General features: G+C 47.7%; 1 protein-coding gene across 4 annotated transcripts in view; it reads right to left on the reverse strand.

The window, feature by feature from the left end:
• The window catches only part of ITPR2 (inositol 1,4,5-trisphosphate receptor type 2), a 490,021-nt gene that overhangs the window by 176,071 nt on the left and 299,756 nt on the right, over positions 1 to 14,194 (reverse strand). For all 4 annotated transcript variants that reach the window (XM_063929104.1, XM_063929105.1, XM_063929106.1 and 1 more), the window contains 2 exons: positions 9,719 to 9,978; positions 2,145 to 2,345 (listed from right to left, as the gene is read on the reverse strand). In XM_063929104.1, coding sequence (XP_063785174.1) covers positions 2,145 to 2,345; positions 9,719 to 9,978 — 461 coding nt within the window. The remainder of the gene's footprint in view (positions 1 to 2,144; positions 2,346 to 9,718; positions 9,979 to 14,194) is intronic.

The following is a 14,194-nucleotide window of genomic DNA, read 5'->3' on the forward strand; positions in this document are numbered from 1 at the left end:
GTATGTGTGTGTCGGCATGTATGTAATAAAGTTTTACTTTCAAGGTGTGCGTGTCCTGTTTTTATTTGGGTATTTTTTTTGCAGTAGAACTACAGGTACCAGCGGGCCCGTTTCCCCCCGCATGCTGGTATTTGTGGTTCTCCAAGTACCAGCTTGCGGGGGAGGCTTGCTGGGACTTGTAGTTCTTCTGCAAAAAAAAAAACAATATTCTTTCATTTTACACTCTGGCTATCAGCCCCCCATCCGCAGCCCATGGATGGGGGGGACAGCCTCGGGCTTCACCCCTGGCCCTTGGCTGGCTGGAGGGGGGACACCCCTTGATTGAAGGGGTCCCCACTCCTCCAGGGTACCCCGGCCAGGGGTGACTAGTTGGGGTTTTAATGCCACGGCCGCAGGGACCGATATAAAAGTGTCCCCCGGCTGTGGCATTATTTCCCCAGCTAGTGGAGCCCGGTGCTGGTGTTAAAAATACGGGGGACCCCTACGCTTTTTGTCCCCCGTATTTTATGCACCAGGACAGGACGCAGAGCCCGGTGCTGGTTCTAAAAATACGGGGATCCCATGTCATTTCCCCCCCCGTATTTTTACAACCAGGACCGGCTCAAAGAGCCTGAGGCTGGTTATGCTTAGGAGGGGGGACCCCACGCATTTTTTTTCTGGTTTTTAACCCATTCCATTAAAAAAAATATATATATATTTTAAAAAATACTTGTGCCTCCTAAATAGACAAACCAAGTACCTAATCCCTTCTAATATAAATAGATATGCTATTAGCAATAAAAAAAACACAAAAAAAAACATGTTTTTAAAAAATGTTATTACATTCCGCCAGCAAAGTGAGGCGATTGAAAATGACGAATTTACTTTCGAAAAGCACGGTTGTCGAATTGACATTCTTCAATTGAATATACTTTTGTCGAAAAGCCGCATTTGTACCATTGCAGAAATGTCGAATTTGTCGAATGTCGAATTTGAAAAAGTCGAATTTGAAAAGTCAGTTTTTTTGTCGAAAAGTACTGTATTGCATTGTCGATTTTTTTTTTGGGGCGAAAATTTCCCGTTTTTCGACATTTTCGGAAATTCGACCGCAATTGCATATACCCCATTGGGTGTTGGGAGAATTGAGTTTATCTCAGAAACTAACATTATCCGCGGACAGAATAACAAGTTAAAAATACATTTGGAGTTTTTCGTTCTGCTTCAAATATTTAATTGCTCATCACAGATCAGATTTAATCTCATTCGCAAACTTTATTTTGAAAACTTCTCTGGCGCAATTAGGGGGAGCCGTAATTCTGCAGCTACAGTAGCTAAGGATGGTGGTGCGAGGCTGCGTATTGCTACAGCTTAATTACACCTAACTTGTTTATAGGACCCAGCGGATCTCATCAGCTGCCAAATTTAACATACCTATGTCAAGTTACAAAATAATCCAATATATAGTTTTTTTAATTTCATTCCATCTGCTCGGAGTGGAGGATAAGCACACGCCGGCAGCTCCAGTCTCTGAAACGCGTTACTTTAATACAGTACAGAGCCCTGGCTTGTAACATAGTAACTAAGGTTGAAAAAAGACAATTGTCCATCGAGTTCAACCTATTTGTGGTCTCCTATGCAGTCTTATTATAGGACTAGTTATTTTTATGTTAGGACTAGTTATATTAACTATAATGCGTGCCTACGCTCCATAACCCTGAATATCTTTATCCACTAGGAATTTATCTAACCCATTCTTAAAGGTGTTGACTGAGTCCGCTGTTACTACTCTCTCAGGCAGGGAATTCCAAACATGTATTGTCCTTATGTGAAAAAGCCTTTTCGCCTCAATGTGCGGAAACTCCTCTCCTCTAACCTAAGCGAGTGACCACGTGTCCTCTGTGCTGATCTCTTAGAAAACAGATCCCTCCCAAGCTCTGTGTATTGACCCCTTATATATTTGTAGAGGTTGATCATGTCCCCTCTTAATCTCCTCTTTTCCAATGTAAACATGCCTAGCCTTGCAAGCCTTTCCTTGTATTCCAGAGTCTCCATGCCCTTGATTAGTTTGGTCGCCCGCCTCTGAACCTTTTCTAGCTCCAGGAGATCCTTTTTGTAAAATGGTGCCCAAAATTGCACACACTTGGACCACCAATTGTTATAATGACCTGGTTTTCGTGGCAGGGTCCCTGGCAATATTCCGTTAAACTCTCCAGCGTTTGGTTCACTAGAGCCACGTTCCTCTCATTAATATAGAGCCCCAGCAGTCCCAGGCCGCCCGTCGTACTGCCACAAATACAGTCCAAGAACTGCAGGGTCTCACACACCAAATTGTAGTTGGTTTTGTTGTTCTGGTTCCTCAAAAAGTTCTGTGAAAGGAAATGTGGGTATTATTAGTGGGGACATACACAACTAGTAGTAAGTCATTCAAAACGGTCCGGGGATTTCTTACGGCAATCACAATTTTTCTAAATATAATTTTGAGCATTTCAAACAAACTAAATGATATTTCATTCACCTATCCTTGTGTATCCATGCCTATCTCCCTATAGATTGTAAGCTTGCGAGCAGGGCCCTCCTACCTCTATGACTGTTTGTTATTACCCAGTTTTGTTATTACATTGTTATTTCCAATTGTAAAGCGCAACAGAATTTGCTACGCTTTATAAGAAACTGTTAATAAATAAATACTAAATCAGGATTAATAAACTATGACACAAACTACCTACATTCTGTTACATAAAAACAAATTGGAGCCACAAGAAACTTTTTAGTGAGACAAAAAAAATAACATTTGCTGTTGCAAGAGTTTTAACCTGCTTTTATTATAATCCACTAATCAGTTTATAACAGTCCTTCACGATCAGGGAGTGCGTATTGGAACACATCCAAAAAAAATAAGGCAGAAAGTTATTTTGCCTTCCCTCAATGGGGGTCATTTCAACCTGATCGTTCGCTGCAGTTTGTCGCAGCGCAGCGATCGGGTCGGAAATGCGCATGCGCCGGCGCCGCAGTGCGCCGGTGCATGGCAGTCGTCGTTGCCTAGCGATCGCCTCTGAGACAGAGGCAGTCGCTGGGCGGGAGGAGGCTGGACGTTTAGGGGGAGCGGTCCAGCCAACGCACGTGTGGCCGGACCATTAGGGGGGTGGGGGGCCCCGCGGCACCTGCGTGACTTCTCACGCAGCCGCTGCGGCCAGCGGCAGCGGCAAACACCTCCCGGCGCTGGTCAGGAGTTACTCCTGAAATACAAAGGCATCGCCGCTGTGCAATGCTTTTGTATTTGAGTGTGGAGGGATGGGGGGCGGCACTGACATGCGGGGCGGACTAGCCCTGTGCTGGACGTCCCCCCGCATGTCAGGGAAGATGATCGTAGCTGTCCTAAATTTAGCACAGCTACGATCAACTCGGAATGACCCCCAATGGTCGTTAGACTGACAGGCTGACTGTGACTAAACTCCTGGCAATACAGCCATCGTTGGGGCTGGTGGATGTTGTATTTGCCCCCCCCAACTAGCCTTTGGTTGCAGAGATAAGGGCAGCTGACTATGAAATTGAGCTTAGATTTGGCCCATTAACGTTTATATGAACCGTCTAGGTCAGTGGTCCCCAAACTTTTCTGAATCACAGCACTCTAGAGTATCAGAATTATTTTCACAGCACCCCTAGGCCAAAAGTTCCTTATTGAGAAATGTAAAAATATGAAATTAAGTAAAATAAGAATTTACTTACCGATAATTCTATTTCTCATAGTCCGTAGTGGATGCTGGGAACTCCGAAAGGACCATGGGGAATAGCGGCTCCGCAGGAGACTGGGCACAAAAGTAAAAGCTTTAGGACTACCTGGTGTGCACTGGCTCCTCCCCCTATGACCCTCCTCCAAGCCTCAGTTAGGATACTGTGCCCGGACGAGCGTACACAATAAGGAAGGATTTTGAATCCCGGGTAAGACTCATACCAGCCACACCAATCACACCGTACAACTTGTGATCTGAACCCAGTTAACAGCATGATAACAGAGGAGCCTCTGAAAAGATGGCTCCCAACAATAATAACCCGATTTTTGTAACTATGTACAAGTATTGCAGACAATCCGCACTTGGGATGGGCGCCCAGCATCCACTACGGACTATGAGAAATAGAATTATCGGTAAGTAAATTCTTATTTTCTCTGACGTCCTAGTGGATGCTGGGAACTCCGAAAGGACCATGGGGATTATACCAAAGCTCCCAAACGGGCGGGAGAGTGCGGATGACTCTGCAGCACCGAATGAGAGAACTCCAGGTCCTCCTCAGCCAGGGTATCAAATTTGTAGAATTTAGCAAACGTGTTTGCCCCTGACCAAGTAGCTGCTCGGCAAAGTTGTAAAGCCGAGACCCCTCGGGCAGCCGCCCAAGATGAGCCCACTTTCCTTGTGGAATGGGCTTTTACAGATTTTGGCTGTGGCAGGCCTGCCACAGAATGTGCAAGCTGAATTGTACTACAAATCCAACGAGCAATAGTCTGCTTTGAAGCAGGAGCACCCAGCTTGTTGGGTGCATACAGGATAAACAGCGAGTCAGATTTTCTGACTCCAGCCGTCCTGGAAACATATATTTTCAGGGCCCTGACTACGTCCAGCAACTTGGAATCCTCCAAGTCCCTAGTAGCCGCAGGTACCACAATAGGCTGGTTTAAGTGAAACGCTGAAACCACCTTAGGGAGAAATTGAGGACGAGTCCTCAATTCTGCCCTGTCCGTATGAAAAATTAGGTAAGGGCTTTTATAGGATAAAGCCGCCAATTCTGAGACACGCCTGGCTGAAGCCAGGGCTAACAGCATTACCACTTTCCATGTGAGATATTTTAAGTCCACAGTGGTGAGTGGTTCAAACCAATGTGATTTTAGGAACCCCAAAACTACATTGAGATCCCAAGGTGCCACTGGAGGCACAAAAGGAGGCTGTATATGCAGTACCCCCTTGACAAATGTCTGAACTTCAGGAACTGAAGCTAGTTCTTTCTGGAAGAAAATCGACAGGGCCGAAATTTGAACCTTAATGGATCCTAATTTTAGGCCCATAGACAGTCCTGTTTGCAGGAAATGCAGGAAACGACCCAGTTGAAATTCCTCTGTAGGGGCCTTCCTGGCCTCACACCACGCAACATAATTACGCCAAATACGGTGATAATGTTGCACAGTTACATCCTTCCTGGCTTTGATCAGGGTAGGGATGACTTCATCCGGAATGCCTTTTTCCTTCAGGATCCGGCGTTCAACCGCCATGCCGTCAAACGCAGCCGCGGTAAGTCTTGGAACAGACAGGGTCCCTGCTGGAGCAGGTCCTTTCTTAGAGGTAGAGGCCACGGGTCCTCCGTGAGCATCTCTTGAAGTTCCGGGTACCAAGTCCTTCTTGGCCAATCCGGAGCCACGAGTATAGTCCTTACTCCTCTCCTTCTTATGATTCTCAGTACCTTGGGTATGAGAGGCAGAGGAGGGAACACATACACTGACTGGTACACCCACGGTGTTACCAGAGCGTCCACAGCTATTGCCTGAGGGTCCCTTGACCTGGCGCAATATCTGTCTAGTTTTTTGTTGAGGCGGGACGCCATCATGTCCACCTTTGGTTTTTCCCAACGGTTCACAATCATGTGGAAGACTTCTGGGTGAAGTCCCCACTCCCCCGGGTGGAGGTCGTGTCTGCTGAGGAAGTCTGCTTCCCAGTTGTCCACTCCCAGAATGAACACTGCTGACAGTGCTATCACATGATTTTCCGCCCAGCGAAGAATCCTTGCAACTTCCGTCATTGCCCTCCTGCTTCTTGTGCCGCCCTGTCTGTTTACGTGGGCGACTGCCGTGATGTTGTCCGACTGGATCAACACCGGCTGACCCTGAAGCAGAGGCCTTGCTTGACTTAGGGCATTGTAAATGGCCCTTAGTTCCAGGATATTTATGTGAAATGACGTTTCCATGCTTGACCACAAGCCCTGGAAATTTCTTCCCTGTGTGACTGCTCCCCAGCCTCTCAGGCTGGCATCCGTGGTCACCAGGACCCAGTCCTGAATGCCGAATCTGCGGCCCTCTAGAAGATGAGCACTCTGCAACCACCACAGGAGAGACACCCTTGTCCTTGGAGACAGGGTTATCCGCTGATGCATCTGAAGATGCGATCCGGACCATTTGTCCAGCAGATCCCACTGAAAAGTTCTTGCGTGGAATCTGCCGAATGGAATCGCTTCGTAAGAAGCCACCATTTTTCCCAGGACCCTTGTGCATTGATGCACTGACACTTGGCCTGGTTTTAGGAGGTTCCTGACTAGCTCGGATAACTCCTTGGCTTTCTCCTCCGGGAGAAACACCTTTTTCTGGACTGTGTCCAGAATCATCCCTAGGAACAGCAGACGTGTCGTCGGAATCAGCTGCGATTTTGGAATATTTAGAATCCACCCGTGCTGTCGTAGTACTACTTGAGATAGTGCTACTCCGACCTCTAACTGTTCCCTGGACCTTGCCCTTATCAGGAGATCGTCCAAGTAAGGGATAATTAAGACGTCTTTTCTTCGAAGAAGAAGAATCATCATTTCGGCCATTACCTTGGTAAAGACCCGGGGTGCCGTGGACAATCCAAACGGCAGCGTCTGAAACTGATAGTGACAGTTCTGTACCACAAACCTGAGGTACCCTTGGTGAGAAGGGCAAATTGGGACATGGAGGTAAGCATCCTTGATGTCCAGAGACACCATATAGTCCCCTTCTTCCAGGTTCGCTATCACTGCTCTGAGTGACTCCATCTTGAATTTGAACCTTTGTATGTAAGTGTTCAAGGATTTCAGATTTAAAATAGGTCTCACCGAGCCGTCTGGCTTCGGTACCACAAACAGCGTGGAATAATACCCCTTTCCCTGTTGTAGGAGGGGTACCTTGATTATCACCTGCTGGGAATACAGCTTGTGAATGGCTTCCAATACCGCCTCCCTGTCGGAGGGAGACGTTGGTAAAGCAGACTTCAGGAACCGGCGAGGGGGAGACGTCTCGAATTCCAACTTGTACCCCTGAGATACTACCTGCAGGATCCAGGGGTCCACTTGCGAGTGAGCCCACTGCGCGCTGAAATTCTTGAGACGGGCCCCCACCGTGCCTGAGTCCGCTTGTAAGGCCCCAGCGTCATGCTGAGGACTTGGCAGAAGCGGGGGAGGGCTTCTGTTCCTGGGAAGAGGCTGCCTGCTGCAGTCTTTTTCCCCTTCCTCTGCCCCGGGGCAGATATGAGTGGCCTTTTGCCCGCTTGCCCTTATGGGGACGAAAGGACTGAGCCTGAAAAGACGGTGTCTTTTTCTGCTGAGAGGTGACCTGGGGTAAAAAGGTGGATTTCCCAGCCGTTGCCGTGGCCACCAGGTCCGATAGACCGACCCCAAATAACTCCTCCCCTTTATACGGCAATACTTCCATATGCCGTTTGGAATCCGCATCACCTGACCACTGTCGCGTCCTCTTCTGGCAGAAATGGACAGCGCACTTACTCTTGATGCCAGAGTGCAAATATCCCTCTGTGCATCTCGCATATATAGAAATGCATCCTTTAAATGCTCTATAGTCAATAATATACTGTCCCTGTCCAGGGTATCAATATTTTCAGTCAGGGAATCCGACCAAGCCACCCCAGCACTGCACATCCAGGCTGAGGCGATTGCTGGTCGCAGTATAATACCAGTATGTGTGTATATACTTTTTAGGATATTTTCCAGCTTCCTATCAGCTGGTTCCTTGAGGGCGGCCGTATCAGGAGACGGTAACGCCACTTGTTTTGATAAGCGTGTGAGCGCCTTATCTACCCTAGGGGTTGTTTCCCAACGCGCCCTAACCTCTGGCGGGAAAGGGTATAATGCCAATAATTTTTTTAGAAATTAGCAGTTTTTTATCGGGGGAAACCCACGCTTCATCACACACCTCATTTAATTCATCTGATTCAGGAAAAACTACGGGTAGTTTTTTCACACCCCACATAATACCCTTTTTTGTGGTACTTGTAGTATCAGAAATGTTCAAAACCTCCTTCATTGCTGTGATCATGTAACGTGTGGCCCTACTGGAAAATACGTTTGTTTCCTCACCGTCGACACTGGAGTCAGTGTCCGTGTCTGGGTCTGTGTCGACCATCTGAGGTAACGGGCGCTTTAGAGCCCCTGACGGTGTTTGAGACGCCTGTACAGGTAATAACTGATTTGCCGGCTGTCTCATGTCGTCAACAGTCTTTTGTAAAGTGCTGACGCTATCACGTAATTCCTTCCATAAGACCATCCAGTCAGGTGTCGACTCCCTAGGGGGTGACATCACTATTACAGGCAATTGCTCCGCCTCCATACCATTTTCCTCCTCATACATGTCGACACAACGTACCGACACACAGCACACACACAGGGAATGCTCTGATAGAGGACAGGACCCCACTAGCCCTTTGGGGAGACAGAGGGAGAGTTTGCCAGCACACACCAGAGCGCTATATATATACAGGGATAACCTTATATAAGTGTTTTTCCCTTATATAGCTGCTGTATTGATTTATCTGCCAAATTAGTGCCCCCCCTCTCTTGTTTTACCCTGTTTCTGTAGTGCAGGACTGCAGGGGAGAGTCAGGGAGCTTCCCTCCAACGGAGCTGTGAGGGAAAATGGCGCCAGTGTGCTGAGGAGATAGGCTCCGCCCCCTTCTCGGCGGCCTTTCTCCCGCTTTTTTAAGGAAAAACTGGCAGGGGTTAAATGCATCCATATAGCCCAGGAGCTATATGTGATGTATTTTTTGCCATCTAAGGTGTTTTTATTGCGTCTCAGGGCGCCCCCCCCCCAGCGCCCTGCACCCTCAGTGACCGGAGTGTGAAGTGTGCTGAGAGCAATGGCGCACAGCTGCGGTGCTGTGCGCTACCTTATTGAAGACAGGACGTCTTCTGCCGCCGATTTCCCGGACCTCTTCTGTCTTCTGGCTCTGTAAGGGGGCCGGCGGCGCGGCTCTGGGACCCATCCATGGCTGGGCCTGTGATCGTCCCTCTGGAGCTAATGTCCAGTAGCCTAAGAAGCCCAATCCACTCTGCACGCAGGTGAGTTCGCTTCTTCTCCCCTTAGTCCCTCGGTGCAGTGAACCTGTTGCCAGCAGGATTCACTGAAAATAAAAAACCTATACTTAAACTTTTTCACTAAGCAGCTCAGGAGAACCACCTAGTGTGCACCCTTCTCGTTCGGGCACAAAAATCTAACTGAGGCTTGGAGGAGGGTCATAGGGGGAGGAGCCAGTGCACACCAGGTAGTCCTAAAGCTTTTACTTTTGTGCCCAGTCTCCTGCGGAGCCGCTATTCCCCATGGTCCTTTCGGAGTTCCCAGCATCCACTAGGACGTCAGAGAAATTGTGTTTATATGTCAACATTAGGTTCAGTTGTGTAGTGAGGGACAGGATCTGCTTCTGTTTGTCCACGTATTTTAGTTTAGCCACCAGCACTGGTTTTGCCTATTACATTGACCATATATGATTTGAATTGGTCCTGGACCACCAATCCTAGGCACCCCTGCAAGTGTCCTGAAGCGCCCCAACACACACAGTTTGGGAACCACTAATCTAGGTTGTAAATCTTTTCTTGCGTTTGTATGTTTAATGTCCCTGATCCCTAATCATAAGTGACAGGGCAGCCTAGAGTAATAATTTCACCAGCTGATTTTAAATTGACTGCAGATTTCCATAATGGAAAATCAGAATGAAAAATCAGAATGAATGGACAGTACCTGCAGACCGAGGTTGTGGTTCTCACACAACAGCTGGAGAAACCTCAGGATTGGCTGCATGATTGCTATAACAGGACTCATTATGACAGCCTCTTCCGCTGTTTTCTCATCGCCTCCACCATTGTCAGCTCCGGGGCCCATCAGATCCAGGTCTGGATCAATCTCTTTCCGGTAAACACAGTAAGCCTTGGACGTGGCTGAGGAGGCCTCCGCTAACTGTCCCTTTATCCCTTCTTTGAGGTGTAATTGAGAATCCCTTGCTGTAAAAGAAGAAAAACATATTTTCAAATGTCAAAACAACGAGCACATCCAACAAGGGGAGAAAGATAAGAACAATGAGCCCACCCAACAACGTGAGACAGGTCAGACCAATGAGCCCATCCAACAATGGGAGAAACATCAGACCAATGAGCCCATCCAACAACAAGAGAAAGGTCAGACCATTGAGCCTATCCAACAACGGGAGAAACATCAGACCAATGAGCCCATCCAACAACAAGAGAAAGGTCAGACCAATGAGCCCATCCAACAACGGGAGAAACATCAGACCAATGAGCCCATCCAACAACGGTAGACAGGTCAGAACAATGAGCCCACCCAACAATGGGAGAAACATAAGACCAATGAGCCCATCCAACAAGAGAAACGTTGGAACAATAAGCCCATCCAACAACAAGAGAAAGGTCAGAACAATGAGCCCATCCAACAAGGGGAGAAAGATCAGAACAATGAGCCCACCCAACAATGGGAGACAGGTCAGATTAATGAGCCCATCCAACAATGGGAGAAACATCAGACCAATGAGCCCATCCAACAACAAGAGAAAGGTCAGACCAATGAGCCTATCCAACAACGGGAGAAACATCAGACCAATGAGCCCATTCAACAAGAGAAAGGTCAGACCAATGAGCCCATCCAACAACGGGAGAAACATCAGACCAATGAGCCCATCCAACAATGGGAGAAACATCAGACCAATGAGCCTTACTGTAAAAGAAGAAAAAAATCCAAAAGGTTATATAAACATATTTTCAAACGTCAGAACAACGAGCACATCCAACAAGGGGAGAAAGATCAGAACAATGAGCCCACCCAACAACGTGAGACAGGTCAGACCAATGAGCCCATCCAACAATGGGAGAAACATCAGACCAATGAGCCCATCCAACAATGGGAAAAACATCACACCAATGAGCTAATCCAACAAGAGAAACGTCAGAACAATAAGCCAATCCAACAACAAGAGAAAAGTCAGAACAATGAGCCCATTCAACAAAAGGAGAAAAGTCAGAACAATGAGCCCATCCAATAAAGGGAGAAATGTAATAACATTGAGCTTATCCAGCAACAGGAGGAAGGTCAGAACAATGAGCCGGTCCAACAACAGGAGGAAGGTCAGAACAATGAGCCCATCCAACAACAGGAGGAAGGTCAGAACAATGGGCCCATCCAACAACAAGAGAAAAGTCAGAACAATAAGCCCATTCAACAAAAGGAGAAAGGTCAGAACAATGAGCCCATCAAATAAAGGGAGAAATGTAATAACATTGAGCCCATCCAGCAACAGAAGGAAGGTCAGAACAATGAGCTGGTCCAACAACAGGAGGAAGGTCAGAACAATGAGCCAATCCAACAACAGGAGGAAGGTCAAAACAATGGGCCCATCCAACAACAGGAGAAAGGTCAGAACAATGAGCCAATTCAACAAATAGAGGAAGGTCAGAACAATGAGGACATTCAACAACAGAAGAAAGGTCAGAACAATGAGGACATTCAACAACAGAAGAAAGGTCAGAACAATAAATCCATCCAACAACAGGAGAAAGGTCAGAACAATGAGTCCATCCAACAATGGGAGAAACATCAGAACAATGAGCCTATCCAAGACTGTGTCACAACTGAGGGCCTGAGCTGACGGGAGGCAGCCTCAGTTGTAGGGGCTGAGATGTACCGGAACCTGGGAGGTTGTATCAGACCCCTGGACATGTAAGTAACATGAATAATAACTGCCCGAAGGCGTGACCACGACAACTTGGATAAAAGTCAATGATGTTTATTATGACAACTCCGCAACACAGCAGCAGTAAAAGAAAACGTAAAAGTCAGCAAAGAATAAATACAGTTCCTGGGTACTACAGGATGGCAGGAGCCACAGGGCACTGGTAGTGTGAGATAGTTCTTATGATCTTCTAGATGGAAAGTCCTTACCAGGCCCGACTGTAGCAATGGAGATAACCCAGGATTGTGCCAGCTGGTGTTCCAGGAAAAGCTGGGTTGCTGAAGATAAAACAGCTGCTGTGGATACTGGCTGGAACCAGACTGTTGTTAGCACGGAGTGGATACTGGCTGGAACCAGTTAAATAATAAATGAACTTGGGAGCGATGAAATATGAACTGAAATGTAGAACTTGAGAGCGGAGAAATAATAATACCGGTGGAGAGTGGTAAAGTGTAGAAAGGACACCGGCCCTTTAAGGGAAGCTGTACTCTGCTGGAAGCTGAGCTGGAAGCAGGTAATGTTGTAGCTGGAAACAGATGAATCCACAATGGATTGGAGAGTCAGGCTACACCGCAGGTGGAATGCTGGTGCGGGTCTCTATGGTGGAAGTCTTGAGACAGGAGCTGGAACCTGGAAGACAATCACAGGAGAGAGACAAACAGGAACTAGGTTTGACAACCAAAGCACTGACGCCTTCCTTGCTCAGGCACAGTGTATTTATACCTGCAGCAAGGAAGGGATTGGCTAGGCAATTATGCAGATTATCAATACTGAGAACAGATTGGTGGAAATGGTCAGCTGACAGAATCCAAGATGGCTGCGCCCATGCAGACACTTGGAGGGAAGTTTGGTTTGTAATCCATGTGGTAATGAAAACAGTAATGGCGGCGCCGGCCACCGGAGACAGGAGGCGCCAGGCTGACAGATGCACATCCAACCACGCGGACACAGCGGAGGCCGCGGCTGACGTAATCGCCACTCAGACACTCTGCATGCAGAAGTTCAGGGACAGCGGCGGAGGCCGCGGGAGACGCCATGCCAGGTGTAATATGGCGTCCACTGTGACAGCGTCCCAGAGTGACAGGAGAGGATACAGGAATGTACACATCAGGATAACAGATGGAATCCGGTCCTGGAGCGCTGAGCCAGCCTTAGGAGGCATCTGATGGGTAAGAAATGGCGTCCAGATACCCGGATCGTGACAGCACCCCCCCCTTTAGGAGTGGCCCCAGGACACTTCTTTGGCTTTTGAGGAAACTTGGAATGGAATCTCCGGACCAAGGCAGGAGCATGGACATCAGAAGCATTGGTCCATGAACGTTCCTCAGGACCATAACCTTTCCAGTCAATAAGATATTGTAGTTGACCGTAACGGTGACGTGAGTCCAGGATCTTGGCCACTTCATACTCAACGCCTCGTTGAGTTTGGACTTTCGGAGTTGGAGGAAGTGAGGAATGAAACCGATTCAAGATCAGCGGTTTCAACAGGGAAACATGGAATGTCCTGGGTATTTTTAAGAAGGGAGGCAACTGGAGTCTGTAAGCAACAGGATTGATGACTTGTTCAATCTTGAAAGGACCGATATAGCGAGGTGCAAACTTCATACTGGGAACTCTTAACCTCAAATTCTTCGTGGATAACCATACCCGATCACCCACCTTGAGAGCAGGAACTGCTCGACGCTTCTTATCCGCAAACTTCTTGTACCTGAACGATGCCTTGAGCAGAGCTGATCGTACGCTCTTCCAGATATTGGCAAACTGATGCAAGGTGATATCCACTGCGGGAACAGAAGTTGCTGGAAGCGGTTGGAACTCAGGGACTTTAGGGTGGAATCCAAAGTTAGTGAAGAATGGTGTTGAAGCAGATGAAGAATGATACTGGTTGTTATGACAGAACTCGGCCCAGGGAAGTAATTGAACCCAGTCATCTTGAGAGGAGGACACATAGATGCGGAGGAAGGCCTCCAAGTCCTGATTCACCCTCTCGGTTTGACCATTGGTCTGAGGATGGTAAGCCGTGGAAAACTTTAGCTTGACTTGGAGGACTTGACATAAACTTCGCCAGAATTTGGCTGTGAATTGAACTCCTCGATCTGAGATAATTTCTTCAGGAAGACCGTGGAGTCGGAAGATCTCTTGTATGAATACTTGAGCCAACTTGGAAGCTGACGGAAGACCGGTGAGAGGAATGAAGTGTGCCATCTTGGTGAACCGGTCAACTACCACCCAGATGGTATTGAACTTGTTGCACATGGGTAAGTCTGTAATGAAATCCATCGACAAGTGGGTCCATGGTCGACGGGGAACGGATAGTGGAACCAGTTGCCCCGCAGGCGACTGGCGGGATACTTTATGTTGGGCACACTTTGGGCAAGATGCAATAAACTCCAAGACGTCCTTTTTCAGAGTTGGCCACCAATAGGACCTAGAGATAAACTCCAGGGTTTTTTGGATACCTGTATGTCCGGCAAAAC

Source organism: Pseudophryne corroboree, chromosome 6 (assembly GCF_028390025.1).
Source record: "Pseudophryne corroboree isolate aPseCor3 chromosome 6, aPseCor3.hap2, whole genome shotgun sequence".
Classification (NCBI taxonomy): Eukaryota; Metazoa; Chordata; class Amphibia; order Anura; family Myobatrachidae; genus Pseudophryne; species Pseudophryne corroboree.